This window comes from Hyperoodon ampullatus (assembly GCF_949752795.1).
Source record: "Hyperoodon ampullatus genome assembly, chromosome: 3".
Classification (NCBI taxonomy): domain Eukaryota; kingdom Metazoa; phylum Chordata; class Mammalia; order Artiodactyla; family Ziphiidae; genus Hyperoodon; species Hyperoodon ampullatus.
This window is the reverse complement of record NC_136916.1, coordinates 29,623,037-29,641,729: the sequence shown is the minus strand read 5'-3', so window position 1 is coordinate 29,641,729 and position 18,693 is coordinate 29,623,037. Positions and strand designations below refer to the sequence as shown.

Here is an 18,693-nt window from a genome sequence, read left to right as displayed (position 1 = left end):
TAAGCAAAGGGTCACCGCCACCCTCTCTGTACAGTTCCTCTAGAGAGTCCCATTGCTGCTGGTGACATGCAGCAGGACTCACTCCAACCAGCACCTTCTCTGTGGATTTCATGGGGCTTGGCTGGGTGAGCCTGCAGAACTAGAAGGCACTTTTGCCAAGTAACAAGAGACAGTTGCCTATAAAGCTGTAGTTCAGAACAGGTTTCCTTCTTAGCTGGCTAGATATGTCTAAAGTCACTTTGGCCCTACTGTTGGAATGGTATATTCTCAACTATTTCCCAAGAAAAAATTACCCACAATGCTATTGCATTCTGAATTGAGGCAAAAATCATTAAAATATTTCAACTGTTCAATTATATTTGCTTTCTCAAAAAGTTTAATTGTGGTGATTAGAATGATAGTGTTTTTAAAAAATATGTAATTGGATTTAGTTCAATTTGACCCAATTGAATATTATAAATGCATTAAAATAATTGTTTTAGGAGAATGTTTAAAGATGAGAAAATATCTACTATTATGAAAAAAGGCAATTATAAGCAATTTCACACTGTAGCATCTCAGTTTTATAAATATATTAATGTACATTTACAAAATTGTATGTGTACTTAAAGGTTTATGGGTGAAACCGTATGTTTTTTGGTGTTTGCTTTAAAATGCCCATATGGAAAAGGGACAGAAATCATCAGAAGGCTGGATGAAATCAAACTGGTAAAATAAGATCCACGTGAAGCTGGTTGTTGGGCCCTGGTATTTGTTACAGTGTTCTTTATACACTTAAACATATACACTTGTATATGTTTGAAAATGTTAATAATAAAAAATAGTACTACATTAGAAATACTACATTAGAAAATAAACTCCATAAGACTATATGCCAAAATGCTACTAGTGGGTATTTACTGGTATCTCTGGGTAGTATACTTATGGATGGCTTTTCTTCTTTATATTATTTTGTATTTTCTAAAGTTTCTACAATGAACATCTATGTACAATTAGAGAAAAATGACAATACATTTTCATCCTCTCCATTAATACTTGTTGGCAGCTACCAGGAGCTGGGCCCGGGGGCTGCCAGCTGTGGAGTGGGGGCCACGCAGGGGAGGGGGGGGAGGGGAGCCTGTAGAACTTCCTTCCGGCCTCCCGCAGCTGAAGTCAGGGAGAAGCCTGAGGAGGAAAGAGCCTGGATGCCCCCGGTGAACACAATCCCAGGCCTGGGACACCTGCGAAGATTCAGAGGCATAAGAAGCAAGCCCATGGCCTGGGAGTCGCTTGGAAAATGGATTCCCAACAGACGGCTTCTGAGAATGGTCCCAGAATCTGTCTCTGTTGGTTTCAGCAAACTTTACGGAGACTAATTTTTCAGATGCTAGAGAGAGTGGCTACCAGGGCGGGTGTCCCTGTGGCACCCGGAGCTGGGCTGAGGAGGAGCCGCACCCTGCAGGCGGCCCCCTCCCGTTAGCAGTTCTCGCAAGTGGTCTGAAAACGCGTGTGTGATTTACTTACTTGTATCGTAAAGGTGCAAAGACGAAACTCACCTACAGAGGCACCACAGGACAAACCCAAGTCCACAGTAAGGGTCCAGGCAGATGGCCACTTCTCTAGAGGGGTAGAGCTCACACTGCAGCTTAATAGAACGGCAGAAGGCACTGGTGGCTGCGTGAGACATCTGCAAGACAGCAAGGTTGCGTTAAGTGCACAGAGCCTGAGCCCATCCTAAGGACTCCTGCAACAGAACAAGGCCGCATGAAATGCACGGGACCTGACATCCGATGCCTAAGGGTGGTGAGAACAACTGTAGCCAAGCTTGGGTTTTGTTAGGAGAGAGCAGCCTGCTGATGTTCTCATGAGTCTTCCCATTTTCAAGAGTAAACCACAAGCAAAACTTCCTGGTCCCCCAGGACTTAGTAACTCTGGCCCATGAAGTTAGGACGTCTTGCATCTGAATGGCGGGTTCGACTGCGATCCCCACTGCAGCCCTGTACAGTAGGTGGGGACTTGCGACTCCTCACATCCCCTCTCCAGGCAGGGACGACACCTGACTTGTGATTCATCTCTAGGCCCAACACCACACCTGTCGTGCAACAGGGGGACCAGCAGAGCACACTGGACGCACGACTCCTGTCTCAATGATCAGGAAATGTGGCTCAGAAGGCCACACACATTTGTGCAGTAAGACATGCTCGTCATTTGACGGCAGCCCAAATCCAATCCCAGTGCAGCTACAGTAAAGAGCTTCTCCAAAGTCAGCAACCAGTCCCACGACAGTCAGTATGGAATGTGAATTCTTTTAAAGTACTGGAAATTATATCTAGTAACATCAATTTTCTCACAGAAGCTTTCTAGCCAAAGAAATCTAAGAGGAAAAGGAAAGTAAAAGCAGCCCAGAAAACTTTACCAAGTTCGTGGTCTTAAACATGTCTCAAGTTACCGTGGAGTGCATGTCACCCAGAGCTGAACTGTAAAAGGGACCAGTGCAGAGCATCATAATATTCAGGGAAGTCCAGTCAAATGCCTGGGAAAAGCATTCATTAGCCACTCCAGGGAAGAGAGGAGAGAAACCAGGAGCGGGGGTTTCCATCCTACCACAGAGGATCCCTGTCAGAAGTTCTGCACAGAAGAAGATTTCATTGTGGATATTTTACTGAATTCATACAAAGCAATGTAGAATTACTCTAGAATCTAACACACAAGCAGTTCTTCGCAGTTTGTATTTTAAAACCACAACATTTGTTTAAAGAGTAAATGAAGCTGGATTTATGAAACATGCCTTCAACCCCCTGCCTGCTGCATCAGGAGTTAGTAAGACCACAGCTACCAAAATCACCCACATTCTCAGATTAGCAACTAAAACAGACCTTCACAGAACCCCCGCTCTGTGCAGGTGTCATACACAGCTTGAGAACCGAGCTCTCAGCTTAGCTCGGCAGATGCTAATTTGTTAACAGAGGACTTGTACTTGGGGTATAAAAAAGAACACACAGCCTCTGCCCTCAGGAGCTGGCCACGTAGTGGGAAGTTCAGAAACTTGGTAACTGCAGGGGCTGCAAGCACTTTGACAAAGTGTGCATAGAGCTTAGAGAAAGCAGATGATGATCCTCACACCCCTCTGTGGGCTCAGAGGGTGAGTTAACAGAGTTCAACACAGTGACTAGGAAGCCAACAGGTTAAGAAAACATAACTAGGAATGGGGACTGTCTATCCCTAAGCGCATTCCAAACTTGGACCCTGCCAACATCACAAACCCAGAGACCATGCTCGAATGCTTTACCAGAACCTTTTAGTAAGAAAAACTCCTGCAAACTTGTACTTGAATAAAGAAGTAGTTTTCTCAAAGCCCCAAACATCAAACTCTAATGCTCTACTCTAAAAGGGACATTGAGAGCAGATACATCAACGTGGAGGAATTGGGGATAAGGCCAAGGGTATTTATTTTAAGGATGTATCTTATGACATCTTCAGCAAGTTTACCTTCCAGCGAAGTTTTGCTTTGGCTCACGTTAGAATAAGTGTCCATTCCTGGGGCACACATCAGCTCACACATCAACTGCAGTGAGCAGGAGAGTGCTCCAGAAGCAAACTGGTGTCAGCTCTAAAACATCCTGCAGGGAAGCCCACCTAAAGCACATGTAGGTGCTGGGCAGGCGCTCCATAGGACGGCTGCAGAGTGGGGCAAATGCAGACCTAGGATCTATCTATTAGGTACCTTCAGAGTTCAAATCACACTTTTAAACAGGGAGCATGAACAACTTAAATTGAACATCTGAACTTATACTTGTACATTTTATACTAAATCGGACATTCTGTAACGCCCTTTATAGGGAAAACTGGAAAGGCTTTTCTCTGTCATCTTTTGGTGTGTATTGGACACTCAATGATATTTTTGTTCAAAAACTGAATCAAAATTTATTTCTGAGAAAAATGGTGACCTGAGCAACCACAGAGGTGGGAGTTTCCATTTGGAGCAGACTGTTAAGGCAGATAATTTCAACTCTATTTATGCCTCTCAGTATTTGAAGCATGTGGGTTTTTCACTAAACAACATCACAATACACTTCATTTCAGGTACTCATCAAACAAATTAAACAGTCAAAGGTTTAAGAAAAAACTTATAAATTTGAGAGAAAGTCTAGTTATTCATCTCTCTGGGATTTCCAGAGTCTATACTTACATTAAGAGGAATCATTAGGAAGTAAGAACATAGATCACTTTGGCCCTGTTTCCAGTAGTAATATCTTTATAGAATCAAGATTTAATATTAGAGTTCCCACTTCTGTAGATCATGAAAATGGTACGATCAAAAGTGTGTGCTTCTCTTGTGGCTGTGACAGTAGGAGGCCAACCCAATTTTCATACTTAGTAAATAATTCATCTTGGTCTGAAAACATATCTTTATTTTTAAAATCGTTTCAAAAATTATTTTATTTTATAATGTACTTTATTGGTGTACCACCTCAAATTCTATAAAAAGCAGAGGAGAGGGTTCAGGGAAGATGGCAGAACAGGAATCCCTGTCCTACTTGGACAGTATCCGCACAGGCAGAATCTGATATAACTACAGTGGAGCTCTGGAGTCAGTTGATGGCTTGCAACTTCCAGGGGGGCAGGGGAAAGCTTGGACAGTGAACCGCAATCAATTTTGGAGCAATTAAGACATTCCCAGGTTAAAAAAAAAAGTTAAGGGAATTCATTACATTTAGACCTGCTGTGAAAGAAATGCTCAAGGGAATCCTGCAGGTTGCAATAGGAGAACACTGTAACTCGATTTCATTTGAAGAAGTAAAGGTCTCAGTAAAGGTAAACACAAGACAATTACAGAAGCCAGTACAGGGGCTTCCCTGGTGGCACAGTGGTTGAGAGTCCGCCTGCCGATGCAGGGGACACGGGTTCGTGCCCCGGTCCGGGAGGATCCCACATGCCACGGAGTGGCTGGGCCCGTAAGCCATGGCCACTGAGCCTGTGTGTCCGGAGCCTGTGCTCCGCAACGGGAGAGGCCACAACAGTGAGAGGCCCGCGTACCGCAAAAAAAAAAAAAAAAAAAGCCAGTATAATTGAACAATTGCTTAAAAACTCTACTTTTTGTTTTCTACATGATTTAAAAGACTGACACACTAAAACAAAACGGTTATTGGCCTAAAAACTAGTGTTACTGTAACTTTGGGTTTCAATTCCACACTTTTCCTACATAAATTAAGAGACCAATGCATTTAAACGTTTATTACTGGGACTTCCCTGGTGGCACAGTGGTTAAGAATCTGCCTGCCAATGTAGGGGACATGGGTTCCAGCCCTGGTCCAGGAAGGTCCCATATGTTGCGGAGCAACTAAGCCCATGCACCACAACTACTGAGCCTGCGCTCTAGAGCCCATGAGCCACAACTACTGAAGCCTGCATGCCACAACTACTGAAGCCCATGTGCTTAGAGCCCATGGCTCCACAACAAAAGAAGCCACCACAATAAGAAGCCTGTGCACCACAACGAAGAACAGCCCCCGCTTGCTGCAACTAGAAAAAGCCTGTGCACAGCAACGAAGACCCAATGCAGACAAAAACAAACAAATAAATAAATGTATTAAAAAATGTTTATTACTATATGTTTTGGGTCATACAATGTATAAAGATATAATATTGGGACATCAACAACTGAAAAAATGGTGGGACAGAGCTGCACAGAAGCAGTTTTGTATATTATTGAAATTAGGCTGGCGTACAAATTAGAGCATAATAACTTTAAGATATCAAATGGAATCCCATGGTAACCACAAAGAAAATAGCTATAGAATATATACAAAAGGAAATGAGATAGGAATTTTAAAGTATCACTACAAAAGATCAACTGAGCACAAAATAAGACAGTAAAGCAGGAAATGAGGAACAAAAAAGCTATAAGACATATGGAAAATAAGAGAGATGAGAAAAGTTCCTTCTTATCAGTAATTACTTCAAATACAAATGGATTAACTCTCCAATCAATGACAGAAATCAGCAGAATGGATGAAAGAAATGCTCCAACTACTGCTGTCCACAGGAGATTCATTTTAGATCAAAAGACACAAATAGTTTGAACATGAAAAGATGGATAAAGATATACCATGCAAACAGTAACCAAAAAAGAGCAGAGGTAGCTATATTAATATCAGACAAATAAAATTTAAATCAAAACGGATACAAGAAACAAAGAAGGGCATTATATATTAATAAAAGGTTCATTACGGCAAGAAGACATAACAATTATAAACATCTACAAACCTAAAAGCAAACCATCAAAATATATGAAACAAAAACAGACAGCTCTACAACAATAATAGGAGACTTTGATATTCCCTTTTCAATAATGGGCAAAACAACCAGACAGAAGATAAGTATGGAAAGAGAGGACTTAACACAATAAAGCAAAGAGCTCTAAGAAACACACAGAGCAATATACAACCACAACAGAATACACACTCTTCTCAAGAGCACTTGGGTCATGTTCCAGGGCAGACCATATTTTAGGTCACAAATTAAGTCTCAATAGATTTTAAAAGATAGATAACATACAAAGTATCTTCTCCAAGCACAACAGGATGAATAGAAGAAAAACTGGAAAACCTACAAATCTGTGGAATTTAAACAGTGCCCTCTTAACCAACAGATCAAAGAAGAAACTACAAGGAAAATCAGAGAATATTTAGACACAAATGAAAATGAAAAGACAATATAACCAAACCTAAGGGGATACTGCCAAAGCAGTGTTAAGGCAGAAATTTATGGCTATAAATGGTTATATTAACAAACAAGAAAGGTCTCACGCCAACAACCTAACTTTACAACTTAAGGAATCAGAAAACAAAGGACAGACTAAACCCAAAGGTAGCAGAAGGAAATATTAAAGATTAGAGCAGAGATAAATAAGTAGAGAATAGAAAAATAGCAGAGATAGACAATGAAACCAGAAGTTGATTTTTTGAAAAGACCAACAAAATTGACAAACCTCTAGCTAGACGGCCTAAGAAAAAAGAGGGAAGTATCAGATTACTAAAATCAGAAATGGAAGTGGGGACATTTACTACTGATTCTACAGAAATCAAAAAAAAATTATAAGAGAGTACTATGAACAACTATACAACAAACTGCATAACCAGCAAGAATGGAAAAGTTCTATTTCATGGAATTTGAAACACAAGCTATCAAGAAGTAACACGAACTCTATGAAGACTAAATCACAAAAAATAGAAAATCTGAATAAACCTGTAACTGGCAAGAAAGACAAATCAGTTAAAAAAAAAATCCCAACCAAAAAAGGCCCTGATCTGATGGCTTCACTGCTGAATTCTATCAAATGTTTAAAGATGAAATAATACCAATCCTTCTCAAACTTCTCCAAAAATTGAAGAGGAGGGAACACTTTCTAATTCATTTTTGGAGGTCACCAAAATCCTGATACCAAAGCCAGACAAAGATACTATAAGAACAAAAAACTACAGACCAATATCCCTTTTGAACACTGGTGCAAAAATCCTCAACAAAATACTAGCAAACCAAATTCAGTAGCATATTGAAAGGCTTATACATCATGACCAAGTTGGATTTATTCCTGGAATGCAAGGATGGCTCTACATATGAAAATCAAGCAATATAAAACATCACATTAAGAGAACGAAGAGAAAAACCCCAGATGATCATCTTGGTCAATGCAGAAAAAGCATCTAACAAAATTCAACATCCTTTCATGATAAAAACAATCAATAGACTAGAAATAGAAGAAAAGTTCTCAACACAGTAAAAGCAATATACAAAAACCCACAGTGAACATCATACACAACTGTGATAGACTAAAAGCTTTTTCTCTAAGATCAGGAACAAGACAAGGCTGTCCACTTTCACTACTTCTATTCAACATAGTACTGGAAGTTCTAGCCAGAGCAATTAGGCATGAAAAAGATATAAAAGGCATCCAAATTGGAAAGGAAGAAGTAAAATTATCTCTGTTCACAGATGATGTGATCGTATATGTAGCAAACCCTAACAATTCCAAAAAAACTGTTAATAAATCATAAGTGAATTCAGCAAAGTAGCAGGATAAAAAGTCAACATGCAAAAAGTAAGTTGCATTTCTATACGCTAAAAGAAAAATCTGAAAAGGAAATTAGAGCAATTCCATTTACAATAGCATCAAAAAGAATAAAAAACTTAGGAATTAACTAAGGACGTGAGAAACTTGTACAATGAAAACTATAAAACACTGCTGAAAGAAATTAAAGAATAAATAAATAAATGGAAACACATCCCTTATTCACAGGTGTCAATACTACCCAAGACTATACTGATTCAATGCAATCTCTATCAAAATCTCAATGATATTTTTTGCAGAAATAGAAAAGCCTATTGTAACATTCATACGAAATATCAAAGAAACCTGAGCAGCCAAAACAATCTTGAAAAAGAACAAAAGTCAGAGGACTCACACTTCCTGATTTAAAAACTTAGTACAAAGCTACAATAATCAAAACAGTGTAGTACTGGCATAAAGGCAGACATAGAGAAAAACAGAACAGAATATAGAACCTAGAAATAAACCCTCACATATATGGTCAAATGATTTTTTTAAAAAAATTTTCACTAATTTATTTGTTTTTACCTAGACTTCACATGCAATTGATTTGATTGATTAACTCATTGAGGTATAATCGACATACATTATATTAGTTTCAGGTATACAATATAACATACATATGTATATGTATTGCAAAATGACCGCCACATTAAGTCTAGTGAAGACAGCTACTAAGATTTATTCTCTTAGCAACTTCCAAATACGCAGTACGGTATATCATTAACTATAGTTTCCATGTTGTACATTACATCCGCAGGCCTTATTTATAATTGGAAGTCTGTACCTTTTCATTCCCTTCACCCATTTTGCCCATCACCAATCTGTTCTCTGTATCTATGAGCTTGGTTTTCTTTTTTTTTTTTTTAAGATTCCACACATAAGTAAAATCATACAGTATTTGTCTTTCTCTGTCTTATTTCACTTAGCATAATGTCCTTCAGGTTCATTCATGTTGTCTGAAATGGTACGATTTCCTTCTATTTTATGGCTGAATTATATTCCATTGTGTGTGTATGGGGGAGGGTGTGGGTAAGTGGGTGGGCATATCACATTTTACTTATCCATTCATCTGCCAATGGACACTGATGTTGTTTCCATATCTTGGCTATTGTAAACAATGCTGCTATGAACATGGGGGTGCAGATATCTTTTCGAGTTAGTGTTTTTATTTTCTTCAGATCAATACCAAGAAGTGGAATTGCTGGATAATATGGTAGTTTTATTTTTAATTTTTTGAGGAACCTCCATACTGTTTTCCATAGTGGCTGCACCACTTTACATTCCCACCAGCACTGCACAAGGGTTCCCTTTTCTCTACACCCTCACGGACACATGTTATCTCTTGTCTTTTTGATGATGGTCATCCTGACAGGTGTGAAGTGATAGCTTATTGTGGTTCTGATTTGCATTTCTCTGGTGATTAGTGATGTTGAGCATATTTTCATGTACCTGCTGTCCATCTGTATGTCTCTTTCAGAAAAATGTCTATTCAGATCCTCTGCCCATTTTTAAGAAATAATTGTTTTTCTGCTCTTAAGTTGTATGAGTTCTTCATATATTTTGGATATTAACCCATTAACAGATATATGATTTGTAAATATGTTCTCCCATTCAGTAGGTTGCCTTTTCATTTGTTAATGGTTTCCTTTGCTGTGCAGAAGCTTTTCGGTTTGATGTAATCTCACTTGCTTAACTTCTGTTCCCTTTGCTTTTGATGTCAAACTCAAAAAACTGACAAGACCAATGTCTAGGAGCTTACCCCTATGTTTTCTTCTAGGACTTTTATGGTTGCAGGTCTTACATTCAAGTCTTTAATTCACTTTGAGTTCATTTTTATGTGTGGTGTAGAAAATTGGTCCAGTTTCATTCTTTTGCATGTGGCTGTCCAGTGTTCCAAGCACCATTTATTTAAAGACTGTCCTTTCCCCACCATATATTCTTGGCTCCTCTGTCATAAATTAGCTGACATATATGCATGGGTTAATTTGGGGGCTATTCTGTTTCATTGATCTATGTGTCTGTTTTTGTGCCAGTATAATAATAGCGTTTGCATTACTGTAGCTTTGTAATATCAGGGAGCATGATGTCTCCAGCTTTGATCTTTTTCAAGATGGCTTTGGCTATTTGGGGTCTTTTGTGGTTTCATACGTATTTTAGAATTGTTTGTTCTATTTCTGTGAAAAATGCCATTAGAATTTTGATACGGATTGCAATGAATCTGTAGATTGCTTTGGGTAGTATGGCTATTTTAACAATATTAATTATTCTAACCAAGAGTATGGAATATCCATTTATTTGTGTCTTCTTCAATTTATGTCATCAATATTTTATAGTTTTCAGTGTACAGGTCTTTCACCTCCTTGGTTAAATTTATTCCTAGGTATTTTATTCTTTTGATGCAGTTGTAAATAAGATTGTTTCCTTAATTTCTCTTTCTGATATTTCATTATTAGTGTACAGAAACACAACAGATTTCTCTGTATTAATTTTGATACCCTGCACTTTACTGAATCATTTATTCTAACAGTTTTTGGTGGAGTTTTTAGTGTTTTCTATACATAGCATCATGTCATCTGCAAATAGTGACAATTTTACTTCTTCCTTTCCAGTTTGGATGCTTTTTATTTCTTTTTCTTGCCTAATTTCTCTGGTTAGGACTTCCAGTACTATATTAAATAAGAGTGGTACAAGTGAGCATCCTTGCCTTGTTCCTGATCTTAGAGAAAAGCTTCAGCTTTTCACTGTTGAGTATGATGTTAACTGTGGGTGATCAAATGATTTTTGATATGGGTGCCAAGACCATTCAATGGGGAAAGGACAGTCTTTTCAACAAATGGTGCTTGGAAAACTGGATATCCACATGCAAAAGAATTACGTTGGACTCTTACCTAATACCATAAACAAAATTAACACAAAATGGATCAAAGATCTAAATATAAGATCTAAAAAATAAAACTTTTAGGTGAAAATATAGGACAAAAGTTCATAACATCGGATTTGGAAATGTTTTCTCGGATATGACACCGAAGGTACAAGCAAAAAAAATTAGACTTCACAGAAATCTTAAAATTTTGTGCATCAAAAGACACTATCCATAGAGTAAAAAGGCAATCCAAAGAATGGGAGAAAATATTTGCAAATCATATATCTGATAAGGGATTAATATTCATAATATATAGAGAACATCTAGAACTCAACGAGAAAATTCAAAATCGGCAAAGGACTTGAATAAACATTTCTTCAAAGAATATATACAAATGGCCAATAATTCCATGAAAAGATGCTCAACATCATTAATCTTCAGGGAAATGCAAATCAAAATTACAATGTGAGGGCTTCCCTGGTGGCGCAGTGGTTGAGAGTCCGCCTGCCGATGCAGGGGATACAGGTTCGTGCCCCGGTCCGGGAGGATCCCACATGCCGCGGAGCAGCTGGGCCCGTGAGCCATGGCCGCTGAGTCTGCGCGTCCGGAGCCTGTGCTCCGCAACGGGAGAGGCCACAGCGGTGAGAGGCCCGCGTAACGAGGAGGAAAAAAAAAAAAAAATTACAATGTGATACCACCTCACATCCATTAGGAAGGCTACTATTAAAAAAAACCAAACAAACCAACAGGGAGTTCCCTGGTGGCCTAATGGTTAGGATTCCAGTCTTTCACTGCAGTGGCCTGGGTTCAATCCCTGGTCAGGGAACCAAGATCCCACAAGCCATGCAGCGCGGCTCTTCTCCCGCCAAAAAAAGAGGACATTCAACAGAAAAAAAAAAAAAAAACCCAATGGAAAATAAAATACAAGTGTTGGCAAGGATGTGGAGAAATTGGAAACTTTGTGCACTGTTGGTGAGAAGGTAAAATGGAACAGCTACTGTGGAAAATAGTACAGCAATTCCCCAGAAAATTAAAAATATAATTACCATATGACCCAACAATTCACTTTCTGGATACATACTTAAAATTGCTGAAGGCAATGTCTTGAAGAGATATTTATACACCTATGCTCACTGCAGCATTATTCACAATAGCTAAAATGTGAAAGCAACTCAAGTGTCCATTGATAAACGAATGGATAAGCAAAATGTGGTAAATATATTCAATGAAATATTAACTCAGCCTTAAAAAGGAATTCTGATATATACTTCAACATGGATGAACCCTGAAGACACTATGCTAAGTGAAAATAAGCCAAACGCAAGAAGACATATACTGTATGATTCCACATAAACATGGTACCTCAAAATCATAAAGACAGAAAGTAGAGTGGGAGTTGCTGCGGGCAGGGGTGGTTTCAGTTTTGTGAGATGAAATGACTTATGAAGATGAGTGGTGATGAGAGCAGCACAGAATTCTGAACGTGTTTAACACCACTGAGCTGTACACTTGAACTGGGTAAATGGTAAATTTGTGGTATATGTATTTTACCACAATTAAAAATTGGAAAAAAAAGTAAATGGAGTAAGATAACTAAATGAAAATTATGCAAACCCAGCAGTCAGGTGGATAATAGGTGAAGGGCTTCCTGAGGCCAGAGGACTTAACTGTGTCTTTTTTTTTTAAACATCTTTATTGGAGTATAATTGCTTTACAACGGTGTATTAGTATCTGCTTTATAACAAAGTGAATCAGCTATACATATACATATATCCCCATATCTCCTCCCTTTTGCATCTCCCTTCCACCCTCCCTATCCCCTCCAGGTGGTCATAAAGCATCGAGCTTATCTCCTGGTGCTATGCAGCTGCTTCTCACTAGCCATCTATTTTACATTGGTAGTGTATATATGTCCATGCCACTTGTCCCAGCTTACCCTTCTCCCTCCCTGTGTCCTCAAGTCCATTCTCTACATCTGTGTCTTTATTCCTGTCCTGCCCCTAGGTTCTTCAGAACCTTTTTTTTTAGATTCCATATATATGTGTTAGCATACGGTATTTGTTTTTTTCTTTCTGACTTACTTCACTCTGTATGACAGACTCTAGGTCCACCCACCTCACTACAAATAACTCAATTTCGTTTCTCTTTATGGCTGAGTAATATTCCATTTTATGTATGTGCCACATCTTCTTTATCCATTCATCTGTCGATGGACACTTAGGTTGCTTCCATGTCCTGGCTATTGCAAACAGAGCTTCAATGAACATTGTGGTACATGACTCTTTTTGAATTATGGTTTTCTCAGGCTTAACGGTATCTCAACAAGGACATTGCCTGAGCTGTGAGGGTCCTAATTCTGGTGACACACATAGTAGTTCCACCATTCCTTGATAGGAAAAAGCATCAGTTCAGAGGCAATGAGCAGTGTGCTGGCAAGTTATAATGAGACCCATGTTAAACAAGTGAGAAACTCCAGTGCAGAGTTTTATAATAGAACACTAGGATTTGAGAACCAGCAAGAAACAAAAACATAGGCAGTTTTTTAATTAGAGGTTAGGGAAGCTCTGTTTACATAAAAAAGTAACTGAAACATCTGGGAATAATCAGTCAGCCTAGCTAACTATTGAAATGGTCACACATTTTATAGCTTGAACAAAATGCACATATATCCCTCTCTCCGTGTTTTGCTGCCAGGCCCCACCAGAGCCCTATACTCATAAGAATGAAAACTGACCATTGCTTTGTGGCTTGCTAACTACTATTACGCAGACTGTGTTTCTCACCTTCACTCCAGCTAGCATCCCAGTCGTGGACACACTAAAATCAAGATAGGCTAGCGTGTCTGGGTTGGAAGGTTTGTAGATCTGGGCAGGCCGCTTCTTTGGCAAATCATCTGGAGAGCAAAACAAAGCTGTTAGCATCTCTGACTTAATGGAAAAGCAGATAAGCAAACAAACACACCAGCGAGTTGGAGGACGAACCTGTGTCCAGTATCGGGGGCCAGGCCCTGACGTCTACAGCTGCAGCTGCCTCCCTGGACCGCAACAATTTACAGATCAGTTGTGTTGTCATCAAACAGGCGGAGCGGCTCACCTGAGGGTCAGAGAACAAGGAATGGAGAGGAGGAGGGCAAAGGACAGGGATGGACGCATACTCATGTGCCAGCTGTGCACCACGTGGAGGCCATGAAGCTCGCAGCACAGGCTGGGCACCAGGAGCACAGCTGCCTCACAAGGGGCTGTGTTGGCCAATGGAGTTCCACATGACCAGGAATCTGACCACAGAGCACACAAACAGACCTTGTGGGGACTGAGGTCCCCGGCAGTCTCCCCTGTGTGATGGTCACACTCAGAAAGCAGCATCCAAACTACCTGCTCTGTTAGCTCCGTCCCCCAGAAATGCACACATTTACACACACAGCCTCAGTACCATCTACCAGAGTGACAACCTTGAGGGTCCTCCAACACAACTACAAAGAAGTATTCATTTGTGATGTCCCTCGTGGTTCCTCCTCCAAGGGAAAAACATATCCTAATCCTTTTAAACTTCCCCAGGCAAAAAAACATTAAATCAAATCTATACTTTCAAAAAGGAACAGGATGCTTCTCAATCTTGAGGAAAGAACCTTTAAAAATGTATGACTTTCCCACTTGTTTTGGTTTGCTCCTTGGGCTTGGTAGGGAAGCTCCCAGTGTCCAGAGAGATGCCCTCTCTGGGGAGTTGCATCAATTCCCATGCATTGTGGCAAACTTGCTCTCTAGCCCCTAATTCTACGCACAAGCTGCTATCTTCCTTCCAGAATGAGATGGCCAACTCCTAGAGGGAAGAGGCTGAGTCCCACTCCACCGCTGGGACCGCCAACTCCCATGCAATCCCATGCCTGCACCCAGCCCTTCCCCAGGAGCCCAGGCTCTGTGATCTGCAAGCCCAACACTCAGGCGCAGACACCCGCAGGCAGCGTTACCTCCACGATCATCTTCACGGTTGGCAGCGTGGTTGCAATGTTCTGTGGGTGTGGAGGACGGACGGTTATTGGCACACAGCCTGCATACAGGCAACCATAAAATGCTGCGATAAGGTCTATTCCTACATGGGGAGAAAAGCAAAAGTTCTCACTTGAAACAAAACAAGCTGCTTAATGGCCATCATCCCTGTCAGCAGAATCACCAGCCTGGAAACAGTCAGACGGGTACGGCAGTAACTGAGGCCTTGAACAGACCTGTCCTCCTCCCTGTGGGTCTGCTAAACTTTAGGGGTAACTCCCACCTGGCCCATTCTTTTAGGCACAGGAAGCCAAAGCAGCCCAGAAGCTTGATTGCTCTCATTTCTCTAAGGAATTACTCAACTTTCTGATTATCAGTTGAGTAGTCAAGGATTTAACTACTATTGATTAAATGAACTACCTCAGATAGCTGATAAAACAAATTTAGATACAAAAGTCGTTGTGAACTACCACTTTATCTGTGCCCCTACTATTAGTGGTATAGCACATAGCACAGTCCACACAAGTGAGCCAGGCAGGAGAGACAGTGCCCATTTTTGGTGGTAACACACAAGGTCATCGAGCACCAACATGTGCAATGAAGGGTCTCTTGGGCAAGGGCTGGTCTTGCATGGCCCTGCTTCTTACCCGGTGGGTAGACCAGAGCGACGTGGTCCCCATCCTGCAGGTGCCCTCTCTCCATCAGCATCACGGCTATCTTCTCAGCCCGCTTGTGCAGCTGGACACACGTCAGCGAGTTCGCTATTGTGCCCTGAGTAGCACAAGAACAAGTAGGTAGGATTTTTTTTTAATATGACAGCTTTGAGGTGCAGTTCATATACCATACAACTCACTTATTTAAAATGTGCAGTTAAATGGATGTATCTGCAGAGTTGGGCAACCACCACCACAGTCAGCTTCAGAATGTTTTTGTCACTCCCTCAGAAGACCCCCCCACTGTTAGCATTCACTCTCCTTTCTTCCCCACTGGCTAAGAAGTACAACACCAAAGAGGCATCTAGATATGTTTGTATTAAAAAGAAATATTTAAAAAACAATGACTTGACTTGAAAAAATAGCTAAAATCAGAAAAAAAATCAATCTAGTAATTCTGGGACTTAAATGTAATTGTCATGGGCAATAAGAATTAGTCGTAAATCTGCAGGACTCACACTATGAAAAGTAAGACTAATTGAAACTGTTTTTAAGAAAGACCACATCAAAAGTCAGAGAGGTCAGAAAACAAACAAACCCCCAGAAAAGCGAGTCAAAAAAAAAAAAAAAAAAAAAAGTCAGGGGCTTCCCTGGTGGCGCAGTGGTTGAGAGTCCACCTGCCGATGCAGGGGACACGGGTTCGTGCCCCGGTCCGGGAGGATCCCACATGCCGCGGAGCGGCTGGGCCCATGAGCCATGGCCGCTGAGCCTGCGCGTCCGGAGCCTGTGCTCCGCAACGGGAGAGGCCACAACAGTGAGAGGCCCGCATACCACAAAAAAAAAAAAAAAAAGTCAAAAAAACCCCCAAAAAACACAAAAGAAAAAAAGGGAATTGTCAAATTCATTTAGTGTAGACTTTTAAATATGCAGGAGCAAATGTAAAACACACTTGGATTGAAAAGTACCTTAAAAAAGCTTTGTAGGCGAAAATCAGTAGCAAAGTAGGTACTAAGAGATATCAAAATACATGATGTTTACTCTTTAAAGAAAAGCAAGAATGAACTGCAAATTATAAACATACAACTATCCAAAAAAAGTTTCTCTTGAGAATGCACTTTTCATTTGCACTTATTCCCAGGTGAGAAGAGATCACTGCCTACAGCTATTTAAAAACTGCTTCTTTATTATCAATTCCTACTTTAAAGGGATGAACAGGGTGAAGGACCTTTCCTTAAGCAACAGGCAAACTGGCCAGGAGTGTCAGGTGAGGAAGACCCTGCACCTGAAGAAATGATGGTGGACACTTGGGCCAGATGCTTTTATTTAGGTGGGGAGCTTCCAAGGAGGGTAAATGAGCTGGTGGGTGACACGGAAAAGACTGTCGCCTGAGCAGAAAGAAGTCCACAGGAAGGTGGTGTGAGCAGCCGGCTGTGTGGGAAAAGAAACGTGGACAGGAGAGACCAGAACCTTTGGGGCCCTTAAAGGACACTGGTGACCTGGTGACTTGAGGTGTGGGAAGACACATTAGAATTCCCACCCAACTGGAACATGTGCACAAGGTGGGCGGGAACCAATGGGAGTGAAAACCATTTAAAAGGCATCAGGATGTATATACCAGCAGCTGGTGTTTGCCTAAAACACTCACGAGATCACTGATGGCCGTATCTACACTGGGAAGCATCAGGCTCTCTCCATAACCAGGGCCCAGGACCGCAGAAGCCCGGCAAAGGGAGGCTGCCCAGGCAGCTGCCAGCAGGTTCCGGTCCCTTCCTGCTGTGCTGGCACTGGCCTCTCCCACAGTGGACAGGATTAGCTTACATTTCTCTGATTTGAACCTATCATCGTACATATTTTCCTTAATTACCTTCCTTCTAAGAAAGGTTAAAAAGTAATAGAAAAAGATACATGAAATGGAAGAGCCAGAGAGCAGAATGTGGCAAAGCTGGGTAAATACAGAAAGATCCACGAGACTGGCGTCTAGAAACCTAGCCCAAACCTGAGAACTTGGTGCCTTCTCAACTGGACCGTTCCTCTGAGCAGTTACTCCTGGGGAACACACCTGACACATGAACCAAAACACACACTCAAAAGGACCCAAAAGTCCTGTGAGCTCTTCTAAGTGAAGATGGGGTACCAGCCCCCAGCACAGCTAAGGTGAGGCCCATGCCAGGCCTCCTGACATGCGCACACCAGCTGTCCTGGAGGGAAGCCAGCACTGTGCTCCTGGTTGTTGCTGGGGACCAGCTGTGCTGCTGGTGGGGCGGCAGTATGCCACAGGGGAGTCCCGCCACCACCCTGCTGTCCGCTGGTCGTTAGCTAGTCTTATCTTAAGCAGCAAGCATTCTCTGACTGAGTTGTTCAACTTCTGGGACGATCTTCTCTCCATTATCCAGAGAGCTGACACTGATCCCCTATCATAACCAGCTTTTCTGTCACACAACAAAGCCTATGAGATTTGAGAGGCACCAGTGACTCACAACCAGCAGCCATATGCTTTGACTCTGTTTATGAAATACCTGTGACCACCTACAGGTACTTTAAAATGGTGAAATTTAATTGGCATTCTGTCCTTTAGGAATCTCTGTGAATGTTTTGCAATACCCTTTGCCACCCTATGGGCTTTACACCAGACGGGAGGAGGGCCCCTCTGGGCAGTCGGTGCCAACGAGCCGACTCTCTCCTCCTCCCCAGCAGGGTCTCTCCTCCACCCCAGCCTCTCTCCTCCACCCCAGCCTGCAGGCTCCACTGGCTTCACTGTGGCTCCCGGCAGGCTCCACGCTGAGGGAGCCAAATGGGATACAGGCCTCACCCAGCCCCGGACTGTGCATCACCACTGGTTATGGGGAGTCTCAACATAGCCTTTCACCTCGGGAGAAACACCACTGATTTTCAATCACACATTTCATTTTCCAAAGTGCTTGCTGTCATAAAAACATGACATGCTGTTTATCCTCAGGTCAATGGTTACCTGGCATCCTCATCAACATTCATGGGAAAAGTTGGGTTTTCAGTACAGAAACCCACTGCCTAAGAAGAATGTTCTAGGAAAAAGTACCTCGCACTAAATTAAGGCTAACTTTTCCTAAAAGAAGCCTCGGCCGG

The 18,693-nt window shown here is 41.4% G+C and overlaps 1 protein-coding gene across 2 annotated transcripts in view; it reads right to left on the bottom strand.

The window, feature by feature from the left end:
* Window positions 1-18,693, bottom strand: part of DIP2C (disco interacting protein 2 homolog C) — a 361,724-nt gene that overhangs the window by 45,160 nt on the left and 297,871 nt on the right. For both annotated transcript variants that reach the window (XM_079698959.1, XM_079698960.1), the window contains 5 exons: window positions 15,586-15,709; window positions 14,920-15,041; window positions 13,937-14,048; window positions 13,739-13,848; window positions 1,536-1,666 (listed from right to left, as the gene is read on the bottom strand). In XM_079698959.1, the coding sequence (XP_079555085.1) occupies window positions 1,536-1,666; window positions 13,739-13,848; window positions 13,937-14,048; window positions 14,920-15,041; window positions 15,586-15,709 (599 nt within the window). The remainder of the gene's footprint in view (window positions 1-1,535; window positions 1,667-13,738; window positions 13,849-13,936; window positions 14,049-14,919; window positions 15,042-15,585; window positions 15,710-18,693) is intronic.